Here is a 24,173-nt window from a genome sequence, read left to right as displayed (position 1 = left end):
CTACACCACATCCATCACCCACATAGAACTTGTGAGAATGCTGTTAAATTCACTGCGAAAGTCTGGATAGCTGTGATAACCAAGGGGCAGCTTTAGTACACATCCACATGTGTGGGATTGTGGTCTGTGGAGGAAATCTGTAGTTTCTATGAACTCAATTAGTATGGCTTTAGCCAACAGATTGGATCCTGTACAGAACCGCAGGAAAATCTGAAGATAATTGAAATCAATTTCTCCAATGTACCTTTTCAGGTAATGAGAAACTGTTGACTGGGTAGCAGTCATCTCCTCTGGAAAGATTAGAAGCTCCTTCACTGTTTTTACAGTTGTTTTTTTTTTCTGCAATGAAATGATGCAGTCCTTCTGGTGGGAGTAAACCAGCTACAGAACCCACAACGGGACGCCAGCACTTGATTACAAACATTGGGGCCTGAATAAGTACTTTGTGTCCTATCTGTGCCAAAACAGGGAGCAGTGTGTCCTTGGTAGGAACCTGCTTGCACTCATGTGCATCAAGTACTTCCAGCAATTCATCTGTATCCACTGAATTGAAGTCATCCAAAGCCTTCAGGAGAACAGGTCGCTCTTCTTGTGAGACGCACAAAAGAAAGGAATCTTTTAAACTACTGGTTGTCGAGCCGTACAATATCTCCTCCAGAAAGGGTATTGCAAGCTTCACTGGGAAGTAACCAGCTTGTTTCCACCCTACAACAAACACTCTAGCTATAGCCTGCCATTCTTCACACTGAAAGTCATGCCGGATGAATGGGACTTTCACCTCAACTCCCAATGTGCAGCTGTCATAGAAATCCATCCAAAATTATGTCAGGCAGTCTCGCAAAACACCACTTCCTTCCCCCTGTTCAAGCTCTCCATTTGGTAACAACATTTTGATATTGACCTCAGATGAAATTCAATTCAATTCAATTCAATTTTATTTATATAGCGCCAAATCACAGCAGAAGTCGCCTCAAGGCGCTTCATAGATACAGAGAAAAACCCAACAATCATATGACCCCCTATGAGCAAGCACTTTGGTGACAGTGGGAAGGAAAAACTCCCTTTTAACAGGAAGAAACCTCCGGCAGAACCAGGCTCAGGGAGGGGCGGGGCCATCTGCTGCGACCGGTTGGGGTAAAAGAAGGAAGACAGGATAAAGACATGCTGTGGAAGAGAGACAGAGGTTAATAACAGATATGATTCAATGCAGGGAGATCTATTAACACATAGTGAGTTAGAAGGGTGACTGGAAAGGATAAACTCAATGCATCATGGGAATCCCCCGGCAGCCTACGTCTATTGCAGCATAACTAAGGGAGGATTCAGGGTCACTTGGTCCAGCCCTAACTATATGCTTTAGCAAAAAGGAAAGTTCACAAGCTATGGGATGTGGTATAGGGAAATTTATTAGCAACAAAAACAAAAACATAGTATCCATGGTGTAAATTGCAGCATAATTGTTTTTTCATTGGATCTTAATAACTTAAGTTCTTAACAATAATAATAATAATAATAATAATAAAATTCATTTAATATAAGGCAAAGACCCTACAATAATACAAATAAGGAAACTAAGTGCAAGTAATTATATTTGTACTGAGAAAGGAATTCTGAGTTTATTCACAAAGGAAAAACTGAAGCAGAGTGATGAAGGAGTACATCACACAATATGCCATTATTATACACTTCAAACTTACAAAGTTATTTCCGTCGATGCAAGTAGAAGCGTTGCAGTCTCCTGGCTTTTGTCCTGGCATCAATAGGCCATATTTCTATGACTTTTGCCCTGATGAGTCTGTAGGAGCTGGCGCAATAGGTGGGTGTTTTGCAATAATGAATCAGAGGGAAAACAGTTTGAGGGTCTGTGGAGGCAAAATATAATTCATACTCAAGGCATTTGTGTGCACTTATGTGTAACAACTGTATGTTAAACTAATTGTTAAATGGCCTCTTAGCCAGATCACTCTTGAAAAACAGAACTTCAATCTTAATAGACCTTTACCCGGATGTTACTATTATTCATATTATTTTTAATTATAGAAACTTTGTGAGATTAACCCTAATCAGACTAACATAATATCATTAACATTAAATTTTAATGTAGATGTAATATGGTGTAAAATATATACTATAAATACATATAGAATGTATTTTGTGAATTAAAGGTAAAGTTGTATCTATTCTTATCAGTTTAATTAGGTGCTTTCAATATAAAAAAAATAACAATAAAACTCAGAGGTGTGTACCATTCTGGGATTGCTGCTTCTTCATGTGTCCATCAGGTGACTTCTTTATGGCATCAGGGACTGATTTCAGCAGAATGCTTGAAGACTGAGCCTGATTATTGTTTCTTTCATCTTTAGTCTTTCTTTCTTCTTGCTGTCTCCTGTTCTGCACCTCTTGTCCCGCAGATTCTTTTTTCATTTTCCCCTGTCCCATGTTGGCTCCGTCAACAGTTGTGCTTGTGTCTTTTCCACCGTTTGTCTCTTTGTCTTCTTGGCTATGTTCCTCTGCCATCTCGGTGACCTTTACCTCCAGGTCTACAACTGATATACCCAAACAAAATTGTGTTTCATTTAATTCAGACGGCTTGACACTGACAGATATTCCGTTCAATTTCATTACAATCCAATAAGCATTTCATCTTCACTTACCTTTTTCAATTCAATTCATTTTTTATATAGTGCCAAATCACAACAACAGTAGATCCTACATTCACTATGTACCTACACAATAATCTGCATCTAATTTTTAGTAGTAGCAAAACCTATTTGAACATTCCTGTAGGAATGGATCTAGAAGACATATTTATGGTTTAGAGAAATATATTATTTATGTTAATTTAGAAAGATCAATTGGGATCGCTGTGAAAACAGAATACACTTCAACAACAGCTAAATTCAGTTGCTACTCATTGTCCACCTCGTACTCGGTTTCTATCTGATTTCTCAGACAATTTGCCGATTTATTGCTCTGTTCTAAAAAATAAAAAATTATTGTAAGTGATTTTAACATCCATCTAGATGCTAAAAACAACAGCCCTAACCTTGGATTTAATGATTCTATTGTTATAATCATTTAGCTTGTTTCAAAATGCGAACCCACCACTCATCACGAACTCCAGACCTTATTCTGATATACAGCATAGAAAATAAAGATTTAACTATATACTGTATTAAGTGAAAATCTTTTTGTGTGATTGTTTCTTAATAATATTTACAATAATTGATTATATAACAGTGGGGAATACATTTCATTACAGTAGCAGTCTTTCTGAAAGTCCTGTAGCAAAAAATAAGGATGGAATTTCTCCACTGTTAGCTTCCTTTAATAGCATGTACACAATGCAGACCAGCTAACTAAACACTTACTCCCTCAGTGGTTGTTTATTTGAATCAGAAATCAGATACAGAAATTGTGTTGCTGAGTTTTGTGACACGATGTAGTTAGTTGTTGTTAGGACAAGAATAAAGTTGGAGTTGGATTAAAGTGAGAGCTCTCGTCTGTGTTTACCTCCACATTGGTGACCCCTGACTTGAACATCTTACGAGATGAAGATGATGCCCGCTCCACTCTGGATGCATCAGCAACCGCTGGCCCTTCGCCTCCTGCTGCAGCTGTGTTTGCTGTGGCGCTTAAGCTGCCGGACTTTTGGCTCCACGATCCCCCGTCGTGGTTCGTGCACGTGGAGGCTCAGTTTGCCCTTCGCGGCATCTTGACTGACGATACAAAGTATCACCATGTGGTGGGCTCGCTCAACCATCGTGCGATGACCCTCCTCTGGGACCCACCCACCCTTAAAGAGATCCTTCTTCGGCACTACGCCCTCTCCAACGTGGAGCGAGCCGAAAAGCTGGAGAAAGGGCCTCGTGCTGGAGGGCAGGTCCATATGGGAGGGAGGTCCTCACCTGCTTTGTGACATTTCCACCGGCTGCTCACACCCAGTGGATCCCCTTTCATGGTGTCGTTGTGTTTTCAACTCAATACATGCCCTCTCTCCTCCAGGCGTCCGGGCCTCGTTTAAGCTGGTGAGTGCCACGTTCATTTGGCCGGGCCTTCGCAAATCGGTGAAGGACTGGACAGCGGCGTGTGCTCCATGCCAACATGCAAAGATCGATAGACACACACACAGGAGCCCCTCGAACCCTTCTGTGTCCCTGGTAGGCATTTTGATCTTGTTGGCCCTTTGCCGCAGTCACAAGATTTCACACACCTTTTGATTGTGACGGCCTAGGCTGTCAGGCCGTCAAACCACGGCTTACCACCCGCAAGCCAACGGGATGTGCGAGCGGTTTCACCATTAACTCAAGGCCGCGCTCTGGAGGGCTCCACCCATTGTACAGGAAGTGTGTTGCTGAGTTTTGTGGCACAGTGTAGTCAGTTGTTGTCAGGTCAAAAATAAAGTTGGAGTGAGAAGTGAGAGCTCTCGTGTAGTCTCTGTTTAGCTCCACACTGTAATTGTTACCTTCAATGTGCATATGACCTCTTTCTTGCATTTGGATATAATCTCTTAAATTATAGACATCTTGTCTGACAGGGATTCAAAAGAGAATATTTGTACCAAATTGACTTCTCTTTATATGCTCCCTATAATCCAGAATCAAATTTAAAATCCATCTCCTCACATACAGGGCCTTGAATAAACAGGCCCCTTTTTCTCTTAAAGACCCCATAGTCCCATATCAACTTGACAGAGGTCTTTGCTCTGAAACTGCAGGATTTAAAATTAGAATGGGAAATTCGGCTTAAAACCGTCCTTTTTGATAAAGCTGAATCAGGTGACCTAAATTCTCTCTAGTTCGGCTGTAAGGTTCAGGCTGCTAGAGGTTTTCCCACTGTTGCCAAGTGGACTCATCAGATTGTTGTGTTTTTCTCCCGAATATTGTAGGGTTTTTATCCTACAACATAAAGTGTCTTGAGGTGGCACTTGTTGGAATTTGGTTCTATATAAATAAAACTGAATTAAAGTTCAAGGAGTATTTGGCTCAACAGAGTTAACTGACTGTCTAAATTGCTGCCAAAAAAACAGGGGTTGTTCCTGTTTTCCTCAATATGAGACAAATAGTAAGATGTCCTAGCCTGGAAAAGTATTTTTACAGGCCAAACAAAGAGTGCAACACAATTTCCTCTCTAGCTTATGAATCATCTCTTTTAAGGTCCATATTTTTGAGCTATAGGGAGTCAAGCATCTCTGGTTTGTTACCTTCCTTTTAAGAGGAGCCCCAATATCCAAGCTTGTATGCAGTGAGCATATAACACTATTAACAAGATCATCAACCTTTTCGGGAGTAAAGTTAAAAGTAGCTGCTCTGCATTGTGCATGCTTTTGAAGTGGAGGAAAAATCATTCTCCTGAATTAAATGCACAAGGTATATAACATTAATGTTCACACACAGCCTCTTCTAATTAAAACCACAGTGTCTAAAACCCTATGAATGACAGTACATTGAACATCCTGTGCTTGGACGGTGGGAAGAAGACAGCCTAACCTGCAGTTCATAAATTTGAATTAGAAAATCTGGATTTCAAGGCAAAAATGGAAGTGTATTCTAAAGGTCAGTTATATTGTGTTCCAGCTACCTTTTCCTGCTTGGTCCCTCCATGTCTCCCTGTTTTGATGAATTTTTTGATTCCATGTACCCCTGAAACCTTTGAAGTCCACTGTGGTCAGAGAGCAGCTGCCTTCTGAGTGTGTACTCTTCATGCTGGACTGCTTTCCGTCACTTCCAGTACTGTTGAAACTATGACAGGACACAAGTATAATGTTAAATATAGTTAAACATAGTGAGTAGTTGTTAGTTACTGCAGTTAATGGTAAAAATTAGCCAACAGTAAACTTAAAGGACGGAGTCTAGGGAGCTTGAAAAGAAAAGCGTCTGGACTTCTTTAAGTTTCCTCGAAAACATTTCATCTCTCATTGGAGATTCAGATGGACAGCCAAGTCTTGTCCCGTTTAAAGGAAAAAGGTCAGTCTTTTGAGGATGCCAATGTTCACATTTTAGACCGAGAAGACAGTAGGTTTTAAAGCGGAGTGAAAGAAGCCCTCTATGTCCACTGTGAATGACCATCTTTGAACAGGTGGCTTACGACGCCAACTGTCTTGCCTACATAGACAAAAAATAATAAGTAATGCATTTTAGTAAACGGTAAATTTAACTGTAACTCTATCTATCTAGATATATATGGAGCGATATAGATATATATTAGGGGTGCAACGACACTCGTATCGATATTGAACCGTTCGATACAGTGCTTTCGGTTCGGTACGCGTATGTATCAAACAATACAAAATTTTTAATTTATTTTATCAACTTTTCTTCTGACGATGCTGTCTGTGTTGAGAGCTCAGTGGATCTGCGTTCGACTTATCCGCCTAGGCTGCACTGTCGAGCGCAGATCCACTGAGCGCAGCACAAGCTAGCGAGACAGAAGCTAAGCTCGTTGCAACATGCCAAATTGAACCTCCCCCACCCTCAATCAGATCTGGCGTTTGGAACTATTTTGGTCTTCATGTGACGCATGACCCTAAGGGTAAGCGCGTCATGAACAAAAGTAAAACAGTATGTTGGATGTGCCACGCAATGCTCAATTGGTGGGAACTAGTACGTTAGCGCAGTTTGCTCGCACGTGTTGACGCCGTCCAGCCCCACGCACGGGGCGATCCGCGGTAGCTCGTTACGTTAACGGAGATTTGCCGTGTTGTGGTGTTGATGTCATTTCAACGAGATTAACGCTGACAGCACTAGTGGGAACACAACGAATATGACTGCACATTTACGCCAATATCATCCTAGTGCAAAGACAAGTGGAAGCAGACAAAAACAACAAGCACGCATGCTACAAACTTTACCCGAGTCATTTAGACAGCTGTTAGCACATGATTCTCCTTATGGGGGCCTGATATGTTTAATATGCTGCTGAGAATATAGCCCAGAAGAAGCATATAGTATAGCTTTTATTTTGGAAAGAGCCATTTCTCTGTAATAAACTCTCTTTTTCCAAAGAAGAGTGATTTCTCGATCAGATAGATTTATTTTTTTATTACTTTGTTGTTTCAGCAACATTAAATTTAAAAACTGTACTTTTGAGTTAAAAGCTATTATATTGAAAAAGATTACATGTAAGAGCCCCAAGCGCTACAGGGGTGGCTGTAGCTTAGGAGGTAGAGTAGGTGCTCTACTACTTGGAAGGTTGTTGGTTCAGTCCCTGGGTTCTGGAGTTTGCAAATATCCTTGTGCATCCAACGCATCCAATATCCAACGCATCCACCGGAGTGTGAACATTAGATAGCAAGCATAGAAGAAGTGAATAAGGCAAGTTGTATTAAGCACTTTAAGTGCTCAGAGTCAAATGGTACTATATATTAATCAGTCTCTTTGTTAATACAACATTGAGAGACAAATGTTCTCAATTAAAAAAAATGTTTATTGACCTAATCGGACCATCTCTCCCTGTTCCTCACACCTCGGTATTCACCACTCATCCAACGTGTGAAACCTGCTGTGAGGACAATTAAAGTGTGGCCAGAGGGGACAGATTTAAAAACACAGACTGGAATATGTTCACCCACACAGACCTGGACCAGTACGCCTCATCTGTACTGGATTACATCTCCGAAACCACAGACAGTGTCACCACCCAGAAACGGATCACCATGTACCCCAACCAGAAGCCTTGGATGAACCGGGATGTTCGTCTCCTCCTGAAGGCCTGCAACACCGCTTTTAGGTCAGGAGATGCACACGCCTACAGCACAGCCAGGGCTAATCTAAAGAAGGGCATCAAAAAAGCCAAACACCATTACAAAAAGAAGGTAGAGGAACACTTCTCCAACTCCAACCCCCGACGCATGTGGCAAGGACTCCAGACCATTACAGACTACAGGACCACCAAACCCTCCCCCGCATCCTCTGATGTCTCCTTCCTCAACGAGCTCAACAACGTTTATGCTCGTTTTGAGCGAGGGAACCCCACAACCAAAGCAGACATGACGCCAGACCACCAACCTCTGACTCTCTCCCCCACCGATGTAGGAGCGGTGCTGAGCAGGATCAATGTCCACAAGGCTGCAGGCCCTGATGGCGTGTTCTCAGAGCGTGTTCTGGGGAGCTTGCAGGAGTGCTCACAGACATATTCAATCTGTCCTTGGCCCACGCTGTGGTACCGGCCTGCTTCAAATCCACCTCCATCGTCCCGATACCCAAAAACTCCAACCCATCTTGCCTCAATGATTACCGCCCAGTAGCACTCACCCCCATCATCACTAAGTGCTTAGAGCAGCTGGTCCTAGCACACTTCAAATCCTGTCTCCCCCCCACCCTGGACCCCCACCAATTCGTATACCGCCAGAACAGGAGCACAGAGGATGCAGTCTCCATCGCACTGCACTCTGTCCTCTCACACCTGGACAACAACAACACCTACGCCAGAATGCTGTTTATAGACTTCAGTTCAGCATTCAATACAATCCACCCCTCACAACTCATCAGGAAACTGACAGACCTGGGCATCAGTTCCCTCATCTGCAAATGGTTACTGGACTTCCTGACCAACCGCCCCCAACATGTCCAGCTGGATAACCACTGTTCATCTACAATCACGATGAACATCGGTGTACCACAAGGCTGTGTGATGAGCCCTTTCCTCTACTCCCTTTTCACCCACGACTGCAGACCTGCTGATGGTTCCAGCACCATCATTAAGTTTGCAGATGACACCACGGTGATTGGCCTCATCAGTGACAACGATGAAGCCGCCTACAGGGAGGAGGTGGATTGTCTGGCTGAGTGGTGCGACACAAACAACCTGCTGCTTAACACCGAGAAGACCAAGGAGCTCATTGTGGACTACAGGAGGAATGCTGACCCACATCCACCCATCCACATTAAGGGGACGGCTGTTGAGCGTGTGAGCAGCTTCAAGTTCCTGGGAGTCCACATCTCTGAGGATCTCACCTGGACGACCAACTGCTCCAAGCTGGTCAAGAAGGCTTACCAGCGCCTCTTCTTCTTGAGGACTCTGAGGAAGAACCACCTGTCCTCAGACATCCTGGTGAACTTCTATCGTTGCACCATCGAGAGCATCCTGACCAACTGTATAACAGTCTGGTACGGGAACTGCTCTGCCTCGGACCGGAAGGCGTTGCAGAGGGTCGTGAAAACTGCCCAGCGCATCGCCGGAGCACCACTTCCTGCCATAAAAGACATCTACAGGAAGCGGTGTCTGAAAAGGGCTGGGAAAATCATCAAAGACCCCAGTCACCCATCACATGGACTCTTCACCCTCCTGCCCTCTGGGAGGCGTCACAGGAGCCTCCGGACTAAGACCACCAGGTACCGGAACAGCTTCTTCCCCACAGCTGTCAGACTCCCGAACTCTGCCTCCTGACATCTGACCCACATTAAACTCATGGACTGAACATACACACACCCACAATGGACAACTGTACCCTCAAACACACAATAATAACATGGACTGAACCACCACTCACAACCACTAGCACTTTATATAGCCTCTGTAGAAACTATCTACACCCTCACTTATCTTAACTGCACTACTGTATAGCTCTGTGTAAATAATCATTCTGTACATACGATAATTTTTAACCCTACAACTGTTTACAACTTGCATAGTTCCCATTTCTGTATAGCTGTATATCTCAGATTCCTGTAAAGTTATTTATTTCATATTCTGTATAGTTTTTCATATTTATATCCTGTTCATATCCTGTACATAGCTTGTACTCACTACAGCCTGTACATACTTATAGTTATAGAATATTCACAACATACTTCATATCGTGTACATTATAACATACCATAATAGACCCATTTCTGTAATATACTCACATATCTATATTATTGCTAATATATATTGTAATATATCTATATCACTAAAGCACTTCTGGATGGATGCAAACTGCATTTCGTTGCCCTGTACCTGTGCATGTGCAATGACAAAAAAAGTTGAATTCTAATTCTAATTCTAATTCTAATGTAAAAGCTAAACAGAAATGTTTTTAGGTGGTAGAACTGTATTTTAAGTTAACCAGTTCTACTTTTTGCTCTTGCATTTCAAAAAGAGGCTTTGTGGGCATTGTGGTATTGTGGGGGTTGATGCCTATACTTGAATTGGCATCAACCCCCACAATGGCATTTCACACTAATGTCTACTTTAGGGGATTCTGGATGAAGACAAGTCCGGTAGCACAGGTGCCTTATAAATATGTATTACTCTTCATTTTTCTCTGGCCTATAGCCCGACAATACTTTTAGTTCAGAGTAGTTGTACTGGTTTTTATATAGAGTACACACAGCAACTGAGACAGATTCACACACATTAACAAATAATGAGACTGCACTGAAAGTGAGAATTTTGTGTGGATCACCTGTACTGTCTGAAGACAGGCAATTCAGAGCGAGAGGTCTCCTCAATGAGTGGTGTCACAATATTTTCGATCATTTCTGTCAACACAGTGAATGTTGGCTCCACAATGAAATCAATGAATCCTACAAAAACAGACATTCATAATTGGCACAGTTTTTTTAAATTCTCCCACTTAATTCAAGAAACAAATGTTTATTAGAGCCTTCTATATTACACACAAAAATTGACATTTATAGTTAGTTTCATCATATGAATAATCACATGGAAGGAGGAAGCAGAATCATAGATTCATCACATTTTCAAACCTATGAAGTTAGGGACAAGAATTCCTGATCAAGTACCAATTATTAGCAGCCCCTAAGAGAACGACAAATTGATCATGTATAATTACAACCTGTAATGCAAACTTTAAATGGTAAATGGCCTGTATTTGTATATCGCTTTACTTAGTCCCTAGTGTAAAGTCCCTAAGTACCACAAAGTGCTTTACACTACATTCAGCCATTCACCCATTTATTCACATTCACGAACCGGCAACCTTCTGATTACAAGCCACGATCTCAAGGTCACAAACCTAGCGAACTGGCCCATGCAACACTTGATTTGAAGTCTTGGCTTGCCTCATATGTGACATGTCTAAAATAAATGCACCACAAATTTCCCACGTGTGGGACTAATAAAGGTTATCTTATCTTATCTTATAACCAATGTTCCCTCTAAACTGCGCGCCTGTGCAATCTGTGCTCACTGCTCGCACGGTCTCTGCGCACAGAAAATCTGCGTTGTGCACAAAAATAAAAATCTAACCTGAATTAAAATTAAAATAAATACATTAACAATTCATTCTGTTTTGCAGTGGAAGTCAGTAAGTGACCAGCGACTGGCTGCTCCAGCCAATGATGCGATTCACATTCATATATACGCAGCAAATCAATATAGTTGACAGGCTATGACAGCGTCCTTATGTGCCGACACTGGCGTTTTAGCTAGCAAAGCGTTGTGGCTGATGTGGAGTGAAGCCACGTTAATGATAACGTGTACAACCATTGGAGATGTGAGTAGGACAGACGGAACAATTGACGGAAAACATGTGGACTTTTTACCAGTTTATAAATTGTGTTGATCGGCCACGTAAAAACAGAGTTATGATAAAAAAATATCTGCAATGTCTGTTTTTTTCTGAATACTATATTTACTTTATTTACTTATATATTTTATATTTACATAGTTTATATTTACTGCGGGAATTTATATATAGTTTATATTTAATGCGGGAAGAAACGGTAAAAACAGCGTTTTATAAGGAAAGCGCTCAAAAGCGCTCTCCGCCTATGAGCAAAAACAAAACCAAAAAACCCCACACCCTTTCCTATTAGTGGAAAATGTACCATGTCAACCAACAGAGATACTGCCCATCTCTGTTGGTTGACTGTAATCTCTGTAATCCAATTAAAGTAAGGGATTACTATTGCAAAAAAGGTAATTCGATTACGGTTACTTTCCCGTAAGCACGCTGCGTTACTGCGTTACTTAAACTGTGATTTTTTTGCGAGAGTGTCTCATGACAATGACGTAAGCGAGTGCAACGTTCGTGGCAACAGCTGTGGCAACAATGGATAATATATCGAGTGCGGGAGAGAGTATGAGCTTTTTTCAAGTAACGTGACCAACACTGTCGACCAATCAAAAAATGATATGGCAACATGGCATTTAGTTGTTTAGGAAGGGGGGGAAGTTTTAGGAGTTATGGCGGTGTTTTGAGATGTGAGAGATTTGCAACGTTTACTCATAATACAAGTCAGAGCTTTATAAAAAAAAAAAAGAAAATTGTGTTTTCAAAATTGGAGTTCAAGTTAATTTTACCAATAGTGTTAACATACTACACAGGTCATGAAGAAGACTTTTTAAAATTTTCATAAGTGGGCTAAAGTACTTCATTAAAAGTAATCTAGCATAAATGTAAATGCTGTAATTTGATTATTTTAATAAACCATGTAACTTGGATGGATTCGATGCTGGCGTGACCACAGTGCACAAGTCTAATGTTGCTCATAGTGGTCCAAGGGACCGCTCAGGGAGTTTGTGTGTTTGCTCAGATACATGAACAATTAGAGGGAACATTGTCCATGAGACTGCTAATTAACTACTACCAATCCACCATTGAGAGCCTTCTGACCTACTGCTGCACACTCTGGTTCAACTGTTATACTGTGGAGGATAAGAGGAAGCTGCAGCAGGTGGTAAATTGCTGGCTGTCCAAAAAACGGTGAGAGCTTTATAAATGGTATATTTTAGCTGAACAGCTGAGAAGCTCATTGGAGCCTCTCTTACCTCCAAACTGTGAAACAGTTTCTTCTCCCAGACTCTTGAACACTCACAAACTGGACTGACACACATAAACATAACTTTATACATTTCATCACATTTATACAGTCTTAGACAGTCTTAGACTGTATAAATAACTGTATACTGCATACGGCACTGTATAAATACAATTTAATTGAAAACTGAAACTGAATTGAATATTAACTCTTTTGACTTACTAGTATTTTTGTTTCATGATATTCAGATTCCACATTTATCTGTAGGCACTGCAATTCTTCCAAAAATGAACTTGAAAAAATATTATTATATTCACTTGGCTGTTATTGGTCACTGACTGCTGCTTGACAAAACTTAAAATGTATCCAAAATATGCTAATCATTTAGAAAGAAGCATTAACTGTATTTAAGAACTTTACCTATTTGGGACTGGGCCACCATGGTGGATTTGCGGTCACAAAGAGGGGAGAAAGGTAGACCCAGCTCTGCTTCCCTATCTCCCTGAAAACAAATGACACCGCTATGTTTACAAAGACAGTTGGCCTCAATAATGTACACTGTAATTCAAATTCGGAAGACTTTATTTATCCCCAAGGGGCAATTAAGAGAGACTGACCTTGCCGACCGTACATACAATACACAAACATCACATTGGGGAGACAGGTCAGGCTAGACAGCTGTTACTTTAGCTGGCCGGTCAGCCGCACGAGCAGCGACCCGGAACCGAACAATGGAAAAATGCACAACATCAGGAAGGACAAGGAGAAAAAGAACTCACTCCAGACTGAGCTCCTACTGGGAGATCAGTTTGAGAACAGAAAAAAACCCTCCTCCGCGCATAGCACATGAAAAAATCTTAATACACCACTGAAACGCATGACAAGCAACAGGGAAAGGTAAAAGGTGAGAGACAGCCAGTGTAGACAGCGCATCCGGGCCTGCAGAATATGCGCTGGTCCCCTTTGATCCACCATCTGCATCAGGAGGGAATAAGCATCGAAGGCGTTTGGAAGGGGAGGGGGGGATGAGTGTATATCTGCATGTGTATATGTAAGAGTTATTATGTGTACAACTAACCAATGCAATTTCCCTGAAACACTGTTTTTAATTCTATTGAATTAGAAAAGTAATGAAGTGACTTAAAAACTTTTATAAAATAAAAGTTCTTTTATTTTATGCCTTTTATTAGACACTATGAACTGAGACGGAATGCAAGCCTCCTCTGAAAACCACATCGACTGAAATGGGAAACAGACTCCACCACAATAGGAGACTAAACAAAATGTTTGTACCTGGCAAGAAATGTTTCTATTTTGTTATGTCAAAGCATAATTTTTTCACCCTATGTCTAGTTGGCTGTTGAAGAGTAATGTTATCTGCATGGTAAACTACTGTGGTCCAATAATTAAGTTGCAATAACATTACTCATACCTTTCTGAAATACCGTATTCAGCTGTAATACAACTTGCACATGTGAAGTGTTTAAGTTTAATTAAAGAACTGCAGTAGATTAATATTCCTATTTTTGCAGTCAGTCCTAAACAGTAATTGTTTTCCTGTCTGTGACTGTACTGTAATTGCAGATGCAGATTACAGCAAAACAAAGCTCAAGGTTTTTTTTATTTGTTTGTTTCTTTTTTGGCAGCATATGAAAACTTCTAGGGTCCTTACTTCAGTAGATGGGCAAGGTGTAAATAAGTCTGTGCATACTTCTGTTCCATTTTTGACTTAATGATTGAGTGGTTATTTCATGTCACAGAAATTTTGTTTGAGCATGTGTGTGTACAAGTATATCCAGCTAGCTGTGTATATGTATATATTGGTTTGTTTGTTTTATGTGTCCGATAAAAGGTTATCATCATTATAGTATGGCTCCCACTTCCTTTACACAATAAAGTGTCAATGGAGGGACTAGGAGGTAGGTGCTAATTTTTCAGGTGACTACCTGTCTGAAGAACTCCTCAAGCAGGGATGTTGTCCAGCGATGATGGAGGTCCCAGCATTTGGCAGGATGGCTGATGTCAGCAGTGTGCAGCAGCAATGATAAAGCCTTTGGTTTGTCAATCCTGTGAATAAAGAGTGGTTAGTCACTGGTGGGTGTAAACAAACAACAGCTGTTCAGCTCCCAAAGAAAAGTACATTAAAATTGGGTAAATATGAGTGTACTTTTTGAGTGCAATGAAACTTCCGAGAGTAAGATCTAGAGAGAAACCATGATTGCTAAATCAGTTTCATCTTTTCCAAGGGAAAAAAGAATTATTGAAAGTAAAGCTAAAGATTGGCCATTGGCTTTTGGATATAGAGACTCTGTAAATAAGATCAGAATTTTCCTGATTTTCAGCAAGCATCCATCAAATATGATAGCTACACATTAACGTTGCTGACAGTATTTAACAAAAATATCTTTATCCCAGTCTTTCATACTTTACTGCTGATTATAATAAGAGTTTGGAAGCCATTACTCACGCCTCAGACTGCTGCAGGAGGCTTTTCATGGCTTTGATCTGCTGAAAGTGGCAGGACATGTCAGTGGCCAATACCATATCCACTACTAAGGCTCGCAGTTCTCTGAAAAAATAAATGTAGAAAGTAAAATATTCCAGAATTAGAAATAATAGCAATCTGAAAGGATTAGGATTCAGGAACTGAATCTGAAATCTGTCATTTAACAGAATTTTTCATAAATGATACAGTATTTTCCTGTTATTTTTAAATATGTGAAATATCAACACGATTATTTTTAAAAAAAACTGTCAAAGTCTGTAAATTAACATGAGTAATAAAAAATAAAATAAAAAACCTGTACCTGTAAATAAACATGTTTTACATTTTTAAATAAACTTTTTACACAGAAAAAGAGTGCAAAAATACAGTTGCAAGTTTAACATAATTTCATATATATTTACCTTGTTTATTTAAAAGATAAAACTGTTGAATTCTAATTTTGTACACTAAATACACATTCAAATGCACATTTGGTGCATTGAGCGTAAAATGACCCCAAAATGCTACTAAAAGAAGTAAAGTTTCTGTAATTTTATGTGGGTTTGTTAACTAACAGGTATGTTGTGAAATTATAGAAGTTTGGTGGGGAAATGATATGAATGATTTTTTCAAGAGTATATAACATCTACTAGTAATCTACAAATGGTGTATGCTATATTACCAAAATTGGTAAAATAGCAGAAAAATAATACAAATAGAAATACATATTAATTATTATTTTTAAGATATCACCTTATTTTATGTCTTGATGCATGTTCAATCATACAGTTAAGTAAATCCCAAAAAGTTGATTTTGTTCCTTTGGACGTAGAGTTTTCATTCTTATAAACAATACATTTGCACAGTAACTGAAACCAGCCCACTGAATGAACAATGGACTGTGAGGTCAATTCGTTAATCATTGCAAATTCTCATGACCACCTACAACGACTGATCAAAGCCTATTGATCATTGATCAAAGTGATCAATGGCCATGAGTGCATTGACAGAGAGTTGGGGAAGGGCTGGAATCACAGCACTGTAAGATGGCTAAAGATGTACTGTTAGGCCGCCTCCTCGATTCAGAGATGCCCCCCGACCTTACACACACAACACAGACATCACATGGGGATACAGGTCGGAGATCGGTAGCGTTACAGAAAAAAAAACACACTGAAATATACACTACAATGGGAAAAAAAGAGACCTCTGCTCATGCTGGGCTCCTGGGAGGACAGCATGAGAACAGGAAACGAAAAAACTCCTCTGCACAAAAAAGCACATAAATGTCCACAGCACGACATTATGGAGCACGTGAAAAAGCCACAGGGTCGGGTGGGGGGTGAGGAGTAATCCGAAGCAAACACAGCAGCCATCCTGCCCAGCGCTACCATTCCAGCGCGGGCTCAGACCTGCCGTGTTCCCAGGAGGGAACAAGCAACGAAGGCGTTTGGAAAGGGAGGGGGGATGAGTGTGTGCATATCAGTGTATATGTATGTGTGTGCGTGTCCAGAGTTCAGCTGAGACAGCGTCCTTCGCCCTGCTAGGCTAAGTAAACAGTCTACCAGCCAACCCAGGTGGCCTTGCATGGAATGGGAAGGAACAGACTAAACACAGTCGTTATCAGGGTGTTTTTGTTCGGCTCCAGCCTTGCAACCGCAGCTGGCGCCAAAGGGGTATCCGCATAAGTGATGGTGCTTTTTACTTTAGTGCGAACAGCTAATATGAATTTCAAAGCAGTTCTAACAGTCCAACACTGGTCTCTCAATCTCCCGTTGGAGAGCCGCGAGCTTCGCCATGATGTTACCCATATGGAAAAGATATATATAAATCTTATAAAGTTTTTATCTGTCTTGTATGAAACTTGTATGAAAAGCATACAAGAGTGAAAACACATATAAGATCCCTTGAAAAATTATACAATGAAACTTGTATGTTTTGTATACTTACTAAAAAAATATATGAAAGTAATGAGAAAGTGCCCACTTTCATGAGTAAATCATGTAAGCCTTATATGATTTATATATGATTTACTCATGAAAGTGCCCACTTTCATGAGTAAATCATATATGTTTTTACTATTTCTTTTCCATATGGGTATCAAATTTGCGCTCTGTGATGTTGTCATTCTTGTGCTCAAAGAGCCGATTCTGAAAACTCACGACCACAGTGAGCCTTCCCAAGATGTCATCCAATTTGCGCTCAGAGATGTTATTCCGAGCGAGCCCTTCCAAGATGTAATCCAGTCTGCTCTCAGAGATGTTATTCTGAGTATTCACAGCAGCCGTAGCCTTTCCAAGATCTTATCCGTGCTGTACTCAATGAGCCCATTTTGAGAAACTCACGCCTCTCCCATCGTCTCAATCCCAGCGGGCAGCCTTGTGGGGGTTTGAACAGCCGGTTCCGCTTCCTTAATTCTTCGATAAGCCAGGGCCAAGCCAGCTCCGATCAGCAAGAACCCTGTTACCATAGTTCCGAATAGGTAGATATCTTCAGCACTCAGGCTCACCCAAGCCGAAACTTCTCGTTGAGAAAGGGGTGTCAATTGCATTCAGGGACCAGTTGATCCAATCCATAATTCCTCTTTTAGGTTTTAGAGAACAGACTGTGAGAGAGTGTTCCAGGGAAAAGTAGTACAAAAAAAACACGTGACTAGACAAGGACATAAGAGGCTAAGCAGCGAAGCTAAGGGAGGGGAGGAGAGGAGAAAAGTGCGACCGCCTTCGCCAAGAGAAGGCGAAAAAGAGGATGCTGTGATTTCAGCCATTCCTCTTGGGAAGTTGGGCAACTGCAGGGACACTTTATAGATAAATATGAATGGAAAGTACTGTTAAGATGACAGCATGCATAGATGCAGCGGCTTACTGTTCTTCATGTTTGATGCTTTGTTTTCTATATTTTATACATGTATATGTGCGGGTGTATGTGGCTTTTTACTACTGTATGTCTGGCAAGGTCGTTAGGGCCTTCTGAGTTTGGGATTACACTGTGCCAGGAACATCAAGTGGGACTATCATCACTTCCACAGCATTCCAGAGGATATAATAAGAACTCCACAGTGTCAATGGTTGGTTCTTCCCAGTGGCCAGCAGAGGAAGTGTAAACACGGGAGGCAAAGGCGAGGCTGCAGGGTGGGCCCACTAGCAAGGCTAAAGAAAGCCACTGCTTCTGAGCATTTTCCTCTCCATTAAGTCCATAATCAACAGAATCAATGAACTGAGAACACGGGCTCCAGTCAACAACTGTGTACGGGACAGTAGCATTGTATTACTCACAGACACTTGGCTACAGCAATCAATACCAGACTCAGCTACTGAGTTAGCATGCTGCACTGTCCACCATCACGACAGAAACAGCCACTCCAGTAAGAACAGAGGAGAGGGTTTATGCTTATGTATGCATCTACATCAATGCAAACATTGGAAGGCAGGAGCAGCCCAAGCCTAATGGTGCAGGAATATGCTGGCCTAAGTCTTCACTAAGATCTTCAATGCTTCAATCCTGCCAAGCCTAAAGTAGTCCACAATCGTCCCACTGCCTAAACAGACCAACATTAACAGCCTCAACGACTACCGACCAGTTGCTCTAACACTCGTTGTAATGAAGAATTTCGAGAAACTGGTCTGACGCCACATCATGTCCTGCCTGCCACCTGCACTCGACCTACTTCAGCTGACATAATAGATCAACTGAAGATGCTATTGCTACAACGCTCCACACCACCATATCCCACCTGGAACAACAGGCAGGGCTCTAGAGTGCGACCAATTTGGTCGCAAATGCGACCAAATTTTTCAGTGGTGCGACTAAAAAAAAAAAATTGGTTGCACCTGTGCGACCAAATGTTCGGGTAGCAAAAAAAAAAAAAAAAAAAAATCTGCAACCTTCCCTGTGGTCAACAACAGACACACATTATGCCCCTATCGTGGACTAAACCAATCAGAGATAGTAAGGGGCGGGACCTCTCTGATTGGCCGTGGTCCAGTTGAAAGTGCAGGTGGAAGTGGGAGGTGAGTAGCTTGAATAAAGCGATATCAATTCATTAAATCCTGAATCGACTTTTAAATATAACTGTGTTTGGCCAGAAACGCCAGATTCTCAGATTAAAGCTCACAAAACCATTTCAACAACAACCAAACAGCAAATGAGAGCAGGTACACGGATTCCACACAAAGACGTAAACACAGAGGACCGACGCATCAGAATCAACTTTGTCTTTCTCGGCTTTCTCACCCGACGGCCCGTAGACGGACACGCTGTCGGAGCTTAGCGATTCTGATGCGTCCGGTCCGCGCTGTGTTTACGTCTTTTTGCGCTGATTCTGAGCTGCAGGTTTTGTCTCTCTCCAACCAAAATTCACCAAGCCAGCAGCAAAAGAAGCGGCAAACTGCGCTTCACATTTGATCAATGTCGTCATGAATTTTGCTGTTTTGCTTCCACGACTATTAAAATCACACTTCATGCACAGCTAGCTCTCTCTCTATCTCTCTCTATACTTCAAGAACAGTTTCCCGTCTCCAATCTCTGTTTTCTGTATTATTCATTCGCTTATTACCCACCAGTCTACCGTTGTTTACAGCGCTGTCGGCTGCTGTCTTTTTCTTTTCTTTTTTCACTTAAATGACCTCGGACAAGAAAGCCTATTTTTTCTGTTGTTCAATACCAGAGATGGGCAGTAACGCGTAATCTGATTACTTTTTTCAAGTAACGAGTAAAGTAAGGGATTACTATTGCAAAAACGGTAATTAGATTACCGTTTTTGCGTTACTGCATTACTAAAACCGTGATTTTTTTGCGAGAATGTCTCATGACAGTGACGTAAGCGAGTGCGCCGTTAGTGACAACAGCTGTGTGCAGATCAACAGTGGATCACATATCGATTGTGGGAGAGAGTGTGAGCGTGCAGCGTTTAAAGCGTGGAAGTACTGACCTTACTCTGAGTTTGATTCCATAAAAAGTGACAAAAACATTAGCGTCCATCGTGTGTGGGAAGAAAACTTCTTTTTACAGCGAAAAAAACCCCTAAACTTCCAAGCAAGCACCGAGTGCGCAACGACGTAATGCGAAATTCACAGAGAAACTCGCGGATTCTTCAACTGACCGTGGCACACCTGCACCAGGGTAAACCTCCGCCTACCGCAGTCCTGCTTTACAGGTGAAAACAGTGGCGTGTCTAGAAAATTTTTGTTGGGGGGGGCCAGGTAGGGGCACAGATTTGGAGAAGGGTGGCAGATGTAATTGGCAGATAATGTTTAAAAAAAATTCTACCAACCATTAACCATAATTCAATAACCCTATAAACCTAATAACCGAATGCGCTTTTAACTCTTATTAGAATGAGATTTTAACCACTATGGTGCAAAGTTTTTAGATACTGCGTTGATAAAGTACAAGAGATACAATCAGTCAGTGTTTACTCAGCATTCAAGGACAGCAATATTTGCATAGTATTTTTACTGACATATGGTGCACATATGTTTTGGGCAAAAACAGTTTTGAATATTAAAATACAAACATTTGTAACAAACAATTGACAAATTAGCCAATGCCAATGTAAAATTTTATCTGCCTATTTAAAAAAAGAAGATAATCTTCTCACAAACTGGTGATTTTGAAACAGGAAAAAAGTGGGGAAACAACTGAAAAGACTAACATTTGAATAAAACCTGAAAGCAAGTAAATACTTGCTATGCTGCCTTATGGTAAACTTTGGTAATATTGATCAAGAACAACACTGGCTGATGATGAAATACAGTCAGCTGGCATGGTGACACTGCCAGTATTAACCTGCAGGGCTGGACCGGGACAGAAAATCGGGCATTTTGACTAGAGACCGGCCCACCAGGTATTAAAGCCATAAAGACTTTGAATGAAAACAAATGCTGTTGTGACAGTGATGTACACTGTCTTGTTGGTATATGTATGATTTCTATACATTTTACATCAGATAAAAACTTTGGTTGTAAGATTTAGATAATTATTTAATAAAAGCTAGATATTTTAAATGAGAGTAAGAAAGAAAAGTATTTCTTTGTGCCCCCCTCTCCCTGTTAATGCCCTACCTGGCCCCCTGGCAAAACTTTCCTAGATCCACCCCTGCACAGTTACCAGCTGTCAGCTACATAAAAAAGGATCCTGGTGTTATTTGTCTCCAAGAAACAGTTCATAACTTCCCTTCAACTCATTCATGTCACCTAAAAGGTAAACCTGTTTCTCCATCACCTGTTCAGCTCTGATGATTCAGTAAGGACATCTCCTGGTTTCATCTTAATGTTTCCCTCTCACCACATATCCAAGCCGACATCATGACCTGCAGTTTTACAGCTGTGGCTCCAGCAAACATCAGCTGATACTAGAAATTAATATTAAATAAATTCTAACAACAGCTGATCAAAGAAATTAATATTAAATAAATTCTAACAACAGCTGATCAAGCTTAAACGTGCTGCTGTTGTTTAGCGCGACATCTGCTAGTTTCCTCTTTCTGGCGCAAAGTGGGCGATAAATAAACAAGAGAGAAAAGCCGATCAGCTGATCATTGATCAGTTTCATGATTGAAGTAGCAACAGGAGAGGCAGGGGGAGAGAACGAGAGAAGAAGAGGCAGCTGTGCAGCATAACGACAGAATAACTCCAGCTTTGTGTCTTTTTTTCATTATAGCGAAAGTCCGGGACAAACTGCGTCTCTTCTCAGCTCAATACGAAATATTGTATGTAATATTTTCTCTGAATGAGGGACCATCCCATTTTTTTAAGGAGCCGTTGGCAACTCTACTAACTAACCTTATGAATAAAATAAAGTTCACTATCAGTAACATCATAGCACCCACCCAGTTGTATAAAAACTCCGTCAAGCTGGCTAGAACGCAGTACGAGTTATTGCAACTGAGGGTAAATAGTCAGCACAACGAAAATAAACTACACCTAAACTTGGTTTATATCTGACCCAGATAGACTGCAGATCATAACTTCTTACCTGAAGTTCAGTTCACCTGACACTCGGACTGGCGGCTGCCTCGGGGCTCTCCTCCTGCCTCCCCTTCCCTCATCCACCTGCTGGCCTCTGTGGAAGCACCGCCATAGCCACCACCAAACAACTGAGTTATTTTTACACATCGACCTGCATCTGGCCAATCCACCACCTCTCATTGTTCATGCCATTACAAAATAAATAAATAAATAAGTCACCGGGCACATGCCCGGTATGCCCGATGGCCAGTCCTGCTATGTTAACCTGCAACCAAATCTGCAGCTCCATACAGCAATGTTACGACTTAGATTATATCTTATAACTCATAACTCTTATCTTAGCTCCCCTCAGTAGCATACTGTCTGATATATTCGATGGCTGCAATAATTCTTTAACTGTTATTTTTTCTTTGGTATTCTAATTTCACCGAAGTTTACTAAACTCAACAAACTTAATATTACTTACCGGGACATTTATTCTGTCCTCATTTTCTTTCACCGAAAAATTGTTTCCTGCGGTGCCGTCTTTCGTGCTTGGCTCTCCTACCTTTGCTAACGTGATGCACATAGCGCAGAAGCCGATGCTGCATTCACTTACACTCGGATATCTGAGCTTCACCGTGAAAACATAATCGGACATTTGATATTTGATTGAATTTTATTGTTTTGCCTTTGGGGTGGCACCTGGGGTGGCCAGTCTGGTTGGGGGGGAAGCCTGTGCCCCCCCAGGCCACCCCGCTGGACACGCCACTGGGTGAAAATAGAGCAACAGGACCGCTGAGTCTTTGACTTTATTTATGTTCTGCTGTGTTTTACTTGCATCTATTTGAAAGAGTGAGTGTAAACACAAAAAATATTTTATTTTATGTGCTGGAATGTGTAGAAAATAGGTTTAAATGTTAAACTAATTTATTCAACTCAGAGAATGTTGCATATAATTAAATTTTTGCTTGATGCATAAAGTTAAAAGATTAAAACTGATAAAACAAGTTAAAAAAAAAGAGACTTTTCCATTTGATTACATTTTGTATGATGGATTATGTAGAAAAAGTAGAATTGGGCTGAAAGATCTATCGCTTTATCACAATATATATATATATATATATATATATATATATAATATATCTAGTAATAATATTGTGCAAAAGAGCATTTACAGGTTGGTGTGTGCGATGGTTTGGTGGTGTAGGTCAGTGTGTTTGCGCTTGTGTTGGTTAGTCAGTCCAGTCTCAATGTTTTTGAGGTATTTGAGTTAAGCTGAGTGATAATGTTAGTGTATGTGTGTGTGTGCGTGTTTATCAGTCAGTCCCCCTTTTTTTTTTTGCTGAGGAGACGGATGGCGCAAACACACTGACCTACACCACCAAACCATCGCACACACCAACCTGTAAATGCTCTTTTGCACAATATTATTACTAGATATATTATATATTATTATTTTTTTTGCACTAACTTGTCTTGTAGCACCTTGGTTCCTGGAGGAACGTTGTTTCGCCTCACTGTGTATTTTTAAACTGTATATGGTTGAAGTGACAATAAAGTTGAACTTGAACTTGAACCTCTTCAGGTTGTAAATCGTGTTTTTAAAAAGTAACTAAGTAACTAAGTAATTAATTACTTTTGAAAATAAGTAATCAGTAAAGTAACGGGATTACTTTTTGGGGGAAGTAATCAGTAATTAGTTACTGATTACTTTTTTCAAGTAACTTAACCAACACTGTTCAATACTGAAGAAATTTAAACTTTATATGCAGAACATTGTAGAATATTTTTAAGGTTATCTGCTATAAAAAGCCAGACCAGGAAAATCTCCTTCATCTTTTTCTGTGTTTTATTCTCAGTTACTTTCACACAAAGGCATCTGCTGTGATGTTCACAATTCTGATGAAGTCAGTACTGATAAATGATCAGAATTATAATATTTCTAACTGTCTGAGGCTAAGTTGAATCGAATCAGGACTTTGAAAACCGGAATCGAATGGATTATAGAAATCAGTGATGATACCCAGCCCT

At 40.8% G+C, this 24,173-nt stretch overlaps 1 protein-coding gene and 1 pseudogene across 1 annotated transcript in view; both read right to left on the bottom strand.

Annotated features, from left to right (window-relative positions):
* On the bottom strand, positions 1-910 carry LOC147321493 (uncharacterized; annotated as a pseudogene).
* Positions 796-24,173, bottom strand: part of LOC147321492 (dual specificity calcium/calmodulin-dependent 3',5'-cyclic nucleotide phosphodiesterase 1A-like) — a 45,480-nt gene continuing 22,102 nt past the window's right edge. The window contains exons 11-18 of the mRNA XM_086305389.1: positions 15,175-15,276; positions 14,654-14,774; positions 13,128-13,209; positions 10,388-10,508; positions 5,581-5,741; positions 2,247-2,546; positions 1,698-1,862; positions 796-1,164 (exon numbers count right to left, since the gene is read on the bottom strand). Coding sequence (XP_086161515.1) covers positions 1,702-1,862; positions 2,247-2,546; positions 5,581-5,741; positions 10,388-10,508; positions 13,128-13,209; positions 14,654-14,774; positions 15,175-15,276 — 1,048 coding nt within the window. The 3' untranslated portion in view covers positions 796-1,164; positions 1,698-1,701. The remainder of the gene's footprint in view (positions 1,165-1,697; positions 1,863-2,246; positions 2,547-5,580; positions 5,742-10,387; positions 10,509-13,127; positions 13,210-14,653; positions 14,775-15,174; positions 15,277-24,173) is intronic.

The sequence above is a fragment of the Aulonocara sp. 'chitande type north' Nkhata Bay genome, linkage group LG9, assembly GCF_057382095.1.
Source record: "Aulonocara sp. 'chitande type north' Nkhata Bay isolate Kocher_YH1m ecotype deep benthic linkage group LG9, A_spYH_male_GT1.1, whole genome shotgun sequence".
Taxonomy (NCBI): domain Eukaryota; kingdom Metazoa; phylum Chordata; class Actinopteri; order Cichliformes; family Cichlidae; genus Aulonocara; species Aulonocara sp. 'chitande type north' Nkhata Bay.
This window is presented reverse-complemented; position numbering and strand designations above follow the sequence as displayed.